At 39.1% G+C, this 9,433-nt stretch overlaps 1 protein-coding gene across 1 annotated transcript; it reads right to left on the bottom strand.

Annotated features, from left to right (window-relative positions):
• Positions 1-998: 998 nt before the first annotated feature.
• On the bottom strand, positions 999-9,310 carry LOC122993890 (retinoid isomerohydrolase). Its single transcript, XM_044368332.1, has 16 exons — positions 9,168-9,310; positions 7,313-7,401; positions 6,220-6,465; positions 5,870-5,952; positions 5,501-5,651; positions 4,896-5,003; positions 4,646-4,787; positions 4,382-4,529; positions 3,143-3,224; positions 2,919-3,051; positions 2,675-2,814; positions 2,449-2,578; positions 2,239-2,353; positions 2,046-2,140; positions 1,840-1,951; positions 999-1,313 (listed from the first exon to the last, which is right to left on the bottom strand). The coding sequence occupies exons 3-16, from the start codon at positions 6,228-6,230 to the stop codon at positions 1,168-1,170; spliced, it is 1,596 nt and encodes a 531-aa protein (XP_044224267.1). The 5' UTR covers positions 6,231-6,465; positions 7,313-7,401; positions 9,168-9,310; the 3' UTR covers positions 999-1,167.
• Between the last annotated feature and the right edge of the window lie 123 nt (positions 9,311-9,433).

The raw sequence follows: 9,433 nt of genomic DNA, 5'->3' as shown, positions 1-9,433 counted from the left end.
TTTGTTTCCTTTGCTTGCATCAGCTGGTGAAGAAATGTGTCCATGTGAGAAAAACATTTTATAAGGGACATACAAACACCTGAGATTGGAATTAAAATGACAAAAACGTAAAGTAAATCCTCGTCTGACCATATGCCCACGAGACGTGTCCATTCAGACTAAATGGACCTCTTATTCATTGTATACAAAGGCCACACATCCATCTTTATGTAGTAGTTGATTGCAACTTTCTTTCTTTCTTTGTTTCCTCAGATTAAGCACTGACACAGATAATCAGCTTTTCTGTGCTGCAAGATCTGCATGTTTCTACTTTTCAGATCAGATTGAGGGAACTTTGAGTAACACAATAAGGACAGACATGGAAAGGTCAGTCGTTTAAACACAACCATAATGAGATTTTGTGTGGCAACATATTAAATCTCTGCAAATATCTCAAGAATTTTGGCTGAAGGGTTGTTTGTACTGATTGTATTTGCTGAAGCTCCAATGGATCTGTGACTTATCAGGAGAAATGCTTGCTTTTTCTAAGAAAACACCACAAAAGTGGATCACAATGCCCCCTTTTCTCCAAAAGAAACATCTTTTTGCCAGACTTGAACAGAGAGATGAGATCATAGCGTCAGCAGTCCTGGAGCTGGCAGGAATTGAATGTGTTGTTCAAAAACATTTTTGCATCATGAAGTCTTGAATCCCACATGAAGGAGTCTCTCTTTAGTCAGTTTACCACCATGCCAACTAGTAAAAAGCTAATAAACAGGCCGCATGACAAACAAGAAAACAACAGCATTTTTTGATTTTACTTGAGTTTATTTATAATGTAGAAGTTTATTTTTCCAACAATGAAATACTCTTGTGAAACAGCATTTGGACAAATTTGTACATTTTTGTATTGAACCGATACTGACAATTCAGGGTTATAAGTTCTAGTACATCAAGTTGGGGCACAGAATCGAGACTCAGAAAGGTACACTAATTCACACGATATTTTTTTAATTTTCTTTAACAATGCACATTGACAGCAAACGGGGACAATCATTTTTCCTGATAAAACTTTATTTTTCTTGACACAATGTTACCTTTAGTCATTATTTATCCCCGTTCTAACTCTGAGTGGCAATTGAGAACCCTAAAAATGGTTGACTACTTAACGACCTGAGTGATGCATCATTACGGTTTGTACATCCCGTGAAAGGTGACAGGAATGGAGCACTCCACTTCGGCTCTGGCGACCTCAGACAGATCCTTGGCGTTGAGGATGAGGAGGTATGCTGGTCTCTGGGAACCAGGAGCCGCCACAATGGTCAGCAGCACACCTGTGGACGCAGCAGCAGCTTTAACATTGTCAGATTCACAATAGACGGTTTAAAAAGAAGGATCAAATCGTTTTTTTATTCCATGCATTCTTCTTCCTTGTCAAAACTGGCTGCTTACAATACCCACAATGCAACTTGGTTAACTCGAATGTACAGATTTGGGTGTGTGATGCCAGCAGCGGATAATGTAGCCTCAAGCAAAGATGAGTAGCAGGCTACAGAGGTCTGGTAACCTCACTTTCTGACTTCTTACTCCCAGATTTTTTACATTTTCAAACTTGTGGTCTTCAGCCCCAACCGATGTTGCCTCAAATTATATTATTGAGGCAATTTATCAGACTTTGCACAGCTCCCTCTGAAGCCACAAATGGATTTACACAACTTTTTCCACATGCAGTTGTATTCCCCAACAGACTTTGATGTATAAAATTGATAAAGTTCCCCTTTCACAAAACCCTCCTGAATAACCAGTAATTTGCCTTAAAACAAACCTTTCATAGTACATTTTTTATTGCTGATGACATACCATCATCCTCGTCGACCCCATCAGGGGTCTGAACAAACAGGGGCTCTGAGGGGTAGGAGTCCGGCTCCTGCCATACCCAGGTCTCCTTGGTCTTCACATTCAACTTGCAGATCTACACAAAAGACAAGACACAAAAAAAAGTCTATGAAAGAGGCTGTTTGCCAGATTTTGAGTCTTTAACCACTGGAGGTATTCTGCTAACGTACCCTGTCTGGTATGAAATGGTTGAGACCCAGGCCGTAGGCGTATGTGTAATTCTTCCCTCCATACCTCTCGTAGTTGATCTGAGGGAACTCAAAAGCTACAAACAACATGAAAATGGTTACATGACTAAGACATTCCTGGCATCTGCTAAAGACTATGACTGAGAGAATGAATTTTGATGTTATGTGCTGATACCTTGGCGAGGTCCAGAGAACAGCACCTCAGGCTCCAGCCAGATCGTCCCGTCAGCATGCATCACCGCTGTGGCCGTGGTGTACGGCAGGCTGACAAGGTTCTTCCCCTGCTCCTCCTACATCAGACCCAGAAAGAGACGAAATCAAACAACGTGAGACTCCTTGAGGGTGACAATATGACTCTTTTCGATGAGTAAGACGGGTGACTCACCTTGTGGACGTCCAGGGGAATAACATATCTGCGGACCTCTGGCTGGGGCGCCATCATGGCCGCCTTCTTCACCTCGTCCCAGTTGGCTCTCAGGTTGGCCAGCCACAGGTAGTTGTAAACAAACTCAAAGCTGCAAGAATGGAGGGATGACAGCAATATCTCTGCATCAAGCAACTCTGCAAATGATAAATGGCTTAAAAAGTCTAATATTGAATTATTTATCTACCCCTTCCATGCACATAGGTCAAAAACAATGAAGCCATTGTCCTCATAGGTGTTGATGTGATGAAACATGCCAATGGGTGCCCCTTTGAACTTGTGGTCGATGTACTCTCCTGGGTCTTTCTTGGCGATGTGGAACAATGTCTATAAAATGTACGACAAAATAAACAGAAGGAGAAGAGCTGATGACGATGAAGGTTTAGTACATTTAAAATCACCAAAGATATCAATCTACTGTGATTTCTTACCCCTTGGCTCTCATTGGACTCGAAGCAGTCCATGTAGTTGGAGCCTCGGATGCTCCAGGCGCTCAAGAATTTCAGCAGATTGATTTTCACTGGAGTCTCCACAAAGACAAAGTAGTTGTCTGACATGCCGAAGCTGAAATTGATGAGGACAGAGTATCAAAACCTGCACTTAATGAGATAACGTTGACACAAATCCTGTCAGATACAGTATACAACACACACACCTGTGCACGTAGGAGGGCTTGAACCTTTCAGCACTGGGGAACTGCACCACCACCTTGGACTTCTCGATGGGATCAGATTTGTCTAAGAAAGACGGCAAAAGCATCTTGTGATGTTTGATACAGGCGGGAAGATATTTCATAATATAATTTCTAGTCAGTAAGTAAATATTCCTAAAATTTGTTTTTCAGTTTTTTTTTAAGGAAAATATGCTGCTCCATTTATTGATACATGGTGTCCTCTTATTTTTATTTTTCGTTTGTCTGGACAGGTTTTTCTTACTGTACTTGAAGCCAACTCTGTTTGCCTAGATTTATTTTGTTTTTTCTTGTTTGTTGTGTTACTTATTTTTCATTGCTGTACGGTAATAAGTGGTTTTGTATTTCATTATGTTTTGTATGTATTGAAAAAGTTGTTAAAAACTTATATTACAATGTAATTTCTTGAAAAAACCTGGTGCCTACATTACCCACAATACAACTCAACTTGATTCACTCTAATGTGGCTTCAAGCTGCTTGCCTCAAGTAAAGATGAGGAACATGTTGATATTTCATAATATGATTTCTATAAAACATTAAACAATAAATGTAATGTCTGTTTATTCCAGAAAATGTCTAAACAAGGTATGCTATTATTATTTTGAAATATTTCAGTTTAGCTGGCTGAAGGTAAATGACTCGATTCACACTACTGTACAGTTTTGAGTGTGTTATGCTAATGTAGCCTCAATCAAAGATGAGGAGCGGCCTACAGAGGTCTGGTACCCTCTCTTCTTTCTAACTTCATACCTCAGATTTTTTTAAATTTTCAAACTTTTAGTCTTCACTCTCAACCAACGCTGCCTCAAATGACATCACTTGAGGCAATTTATCAGCTAACCTCAAGCAAAGGTGAGGAGAGTGTCAAGCTATTTCAAATTTCTATGTAAAATTAAACAATGAATGTAATGTCCGTTTATTCCAAATAATGTCTAAAAAAGGTAAACTCATGTATACTCCAGTCAATAACGAGTTATTTTGAAGTATTTCAATTTAGCAGGCTGAAGGGGACTGACCATGAGAAAAATAATCCTTTGAAAAACGTGTGTTTGATTTTGAGAGGTCGCTGTTGCTTTAACAGATTGATTTAACCCTGAATCACTATTCACCAGCATATTTCCGTGCAAAAAAAAAACCTGAGTTGAAGCTGTTAAAGTGCCTGTGTGTGTTTATTGTTACATGCCGACACTGCTGATGCCAACCTTTCTGTGTGGGTGGTATCTTGACGATGTTATAGGCCAGTGTTGCTCCTTTCCCCATGCAGTTCCCAATGTTAAACACAGTGCCGTCTCTCTCAATATGGGGGTGGGCTGTCACTCCATTAATGTTGATATAGTTGCACATATCAACCTACATAGAAAAGAAATGCATTTAAACGGAGCCTCATTATGAAGAATACGACAGCTCAGAAGTTTATAAGCGGTAAAGTCAGTTTCTCACACCTCACACAGTATGATCTAATGTACCTTCTTCAGCGTCTCCAAGGTATCAGTGTTTACTTTAGTGATGTAGTTGGTTTCTGTTACAGCGTAGAAATCCTCACCAACAGGATAGACATTCACCAGGCAGTTGTCTGTGACCTCAACACCCTTGAAGTAAGAGAAAAACCTGCAAACAGAGAAAAAGAACAATTCCATAAATAAAGATGTTTGAAGATAACGAGGATCGACATCTCAAGTGTAAGGACGAGGTAATAAAAAAGCTGTGTGTGTTCACCTGGAGAAAATGTTTTTGCAGGGATCGGGATATGCAAATGTGCCAAACTCGGTGATCACCACACGCTTCTCTGTGATGGCTCGCACATAAGCGTCTGTTCTGACAAACCTGAATAGAGGAAAGCATAAAAAAGTAAGAATGTATCCTAAAACACAATATATGACTTTTTGAAAAAGCTCATTGTTCAATGTCCTGAAAGGCCGCATGATTCTAACTCCCAAATGTTTAATTATCAAGCACATGCAAGTGTAACAATGACTTGGTAAACATGAGACCTTGCAGGGATATGAAACTCATCTGAGTAGGTAATCCATCACAGGGGACATTGTGTCTGTTTTATTAAAGTTATGATGTTATTGTATGGTTGAGATGCAGTTCAAAGGATTATCATGCAACAAAAACATAAAATATACACATGATGCTTACTGTGATGGGATACATATCTCAAGCAAGTTTCAAGTGTCTGCAGATTGATTTTGATGCTGTATGGAAACCAGTGCAGGTTCCAAAATCAAGCACAGTATAGGAAAATGATCATCCGTAATGTAAAGTTTTCAAATGGACTAAAACATGACAAAATGCTGCTATTGTCCTTAAAATCTTACTTTCGAAAGTAGGTGACCTGTCCGTTCTTGAAGTCAAATTTGTGCATGAGGGCCTGGCCGTCAAAGAGGTGATAGAAGGGTTCATCTCCAACCTCAAAAAGACCAGGTCCCAAACGGAGAAGACTTCCTTTCAGAAATGAAGGAATCCTACCTGTAAAACATCAACATAATAAACATAAATCAGAGTTTGTTTTTAAAATTTGTAGCATACATTCAGAGATCTGTGTTCTCAGTCTCTAATGAGTTACAGGAATGTGCTCGCTCCAAGTGAATTCCCTGAAGTGAATTCCCTGAACAGTGCAATCAATATATGAACATCAAAGAATCGTCTGCTTGCAGTGCATTTTTGTCTGAAAGTTGCAAACAAACCTGTGACTGTTGCTGGAAGTGTCTCAGACAGCTCCTCGCATGTCTCGAAAATCTTCCTGTAGCCACCAGCTGGGTGTTCAAATCTGTTCTCAATAAATCAGGAAATCAAACACCATTGCAGTCAAGTGGATGAAACTTTCAAGTTTAATGTTGCAGTTTAAATCAATATCTTTCTGACAGGTCAAGAGTTCAGCGCGAGCTTTTAAATCCCTCAGGAGCTTAACCAGCTGCAGACCCTCTAAGCACTCAAGTCACTGTGTAAAAGTCACAGGATCAAGTCAAAGAAAACACGCAAGAGCCAGTCAAATATTCGGTCCCCATTTGTAAATTATATTTCATCAGACACTCACCTGCTAACCATGGTTCCTTCCTCTTGTTGTGGCAACACACAAAGCAAACTCTTAAGAAAACCTCTGGTCACTTCTGAATTGGAAGTCTCTGACCTCCCAGTGGATTTGGGGTATTTATTCGTCCAGTCCCCCTCACAGTCACTCCAATCTGTGCCGTAAACCTTTCTCCTGGCCAATCATGTTGCACCATGAACAAGAATCCCATTGTGCCAATATCCTCTGCTGGATGACTCAATGGCCACCCTCCTGAAACCGGATTTATTGCCAAGAATATTTATTGCAGGGAATTGGAGAACATGTTGCAACGGTGCATGTGATTTTTTTTTTTCAATTGCATCAATTGTTCAGATTTCGTCCCCTAAAATAAAGTGGTGCTGAGTCACACAAAGTATATTTCAGAGTACTGATGCAATGTAAAGGCGTTAAAAAAAGCATAGAGCAAGTCTTAAAAACAACAGAATGTAAATTTAGTGATTCAGATTAATTGCCATCCACATTACTGACAGTCTTGGTTACACGTGCAACAACTGTCCACCTATTCAGACTATTAAGGATCTGAATTTATACAAAGAACCTTTAAATGAATAAAAACCTGTTTGTATTTCAGGAGAATACTACCTCTTTAATTTAGATTAATTAATAGTTTTCTGAAATAACAAAGGATCACGCAGATAAAAATAATATTTATCCTGAAACAACAATAACAGCTGCTATTATTAGGAGATCTTGTACAATGACCGTTACGCACAATGCTAATTCGATGAAATGAGGCCAGTTGTTCTTTGGTCTGAACACAAAATGCCTTAACTCGCTTGTCTCAGTGCAACCATAATCCAGGTGCAGGGATTATGCTCTACGTAGCCTGAAGACAAAAGCTGTATTATTTCTCCTGGGAAAAAACACCATTAGTAGAGAGAGTTCTGCCAGTCACTGTTGTGTCTGTGGCAAGATTTTGATGGGCTCTCCCAACCTTAAACACATGTTAGATTGTTAAACACATGGTGGACTGAATTTAATGAGCAGTATACAACATTTTCTATCTTCTCTTAAGCCAGCGTGACATGTCAGTGATCAAACTGGTGCTTAGTCAAACCTCAGGAAGAGATATTTTTGCTGTCACAGGGTATCAAAGCCAGGCAGGACCTCTAAAAGAACACATCCAGCTTTCCAGCCAAGGGAAACCTAAAGTGAAACAGACATGCATTTTGGCAATTACTCTCAGTTACTCCTTAATAAAAAATATACACTCTTTGACAGAACAATCCTAATTTAAAGTCCCCTTACTGGCCCTTTCCAGGACTTCCAACCAGCTCAGTAGCTGTTATGATTTCATCCACAGCAGCTTTTAAAACCATCACGTTCCTTCTTGACCTTGGAAATAACTTGACAGCCTAATTTCGAGGTCAGTTTACTTGCTTTTTTCATACAGCTTTAAGCTGTATCACATGGCCTTCATCAGCGGATGGAGTTTGCTCAGTTGTCATGGAGATGATGAGATCCAGCCTCAGTTCTAAAGATCCATCTCACCCATCAGATTCATCATCCGTGATAACTGAGCCAACGCCAACTGCTGATGAAGACCATGTGATACAGTTGAAATAGAAAGGAAGCGGACCTTTTTTAGTTGACAACACTCTAACACATTATAAAATACAACATGTCAGACTTTGTCAGGGATAAAACGATAAAGTCCTCGACATTTCTATTGTTATGCCTGATGAAAATGGAGACAAAATGGAGACAGATGTTCATTGACCTTACACACACACACATACACACACACACACACACACACACACACACACACACACACAAAAGTGTCAACCAAAAACCTGAAAGGAGATACAGATATAACCAAAGCTGGATTACCAACCAGCAAAGCAGGCAACTTCTCCAAAAGCTGCATACTTTTTTTGTGTTAATTTAATTGACAATGTGTTTGGTAATATGCATCACTGATGCACAAAATTATATTATAATGACTTTAAGGTGGATCTTGATAACTTGATCTTGAGGGTCCGTGCCAAACTCAAGTTTTAGGGCCTCGATTATTTCAGTTTTGTGCTCAGATGTGGCACATCGCTAAATTAATGTATGCTTAATCAAATTACACACATCACACAGCAAATCTGGGGCCCCTGACAAGTAATACGACCCTGGTTATAATCATAATCTAATACATGTCTAATAATGTACTTTCTACTCCACAACAATTATTTGACAGCTTTAGTTACTTTCATATATTTAATAAAGTAACATAATATTGATCTTATAAATCAGCCTGCATTATTAAAGATTAACCAAGTGGTTCCCAAACTTTTTGGCTTGTGTGCCTTTACAAAAACATCAATGTGTATTTGTGTCTCTTTGTTATGTCTGAGGTCTATGAGATGTTTGCAGTTCCCACCAAAGAGACATTTCCCCTCTCATGGTTTCAAATAAATGACTGTTTGAGGCCCACTTTACAATATTTCACTACAAGGCATGGATTAAAGAAAGGTTCTGAAAATTAATCCAAATGTATGCATCAGAACTTTGCTTTTTTTCTTCTTCTTTCCCACCCAGTCTATCATCTCAAGACCCCTCAGATTTATCTTGTGAGTAGTAGTTCAAACTAGCTCCATCTTAAGCGGCTACAACAGTAAAATGCTGCTTATACATTGACTCATCAGTATGGATAATGCACTTTATTACATGTATTTAATTTTATTTATTAAATACATTTAACTACTATTATTTAAATTTACTTCATCAGTCAGAGCCTGACTTTCTGCAAAACCAGTACTTTTACTTTAATACTTTAAGTAGATTTAGCTGGTTATGCTTATGCACTTTTACTGAAGTTAGATTTTGAATGCAGGACTTTTACTTGTAATAGAGTATTTTCACATTGTTGTATTGATACTTTTACTTAAATAAAGGACCTGAGTACCTCTTCCACCACTGACCTCAACCAAATCCCGTCTGTGAAGACAGTAGAGAGGTCTGCAGAAGAGAAGCACTATGCAAGTCATCATGGTGATGCTACAAGTGTGGCAAAGGTGCTGGCCCTGTGCTTATGTTGATCACATTCAGATCATATTTCTTGTTTATGTCGAGTTCAAAATGGAGGGCGACCTCTGCTGGATGTTTATTGCAGATGAAAACTGTCCCTACATTTTAGCTTTGCATATGCTTTGCAATTTTAGATCGATTAGATATATAATCAACACAC

Source organism: Thunnus albacares, chromosome 12 (assembly GCF_914725855.1).
Source record: "Thunnus albacares chromosome 12, fThuAlb1.1, whole genome shotgun sequence".
Lineage (NCBI taxonomy): Eukaryota > Metazoa > Chordata > Actinopteri > Scombriformes > Scombridae > Thunnus > Thunnus albacares.
This window is presented reverse-complemented; position numbering and strand designations above follow the sequence as displayed.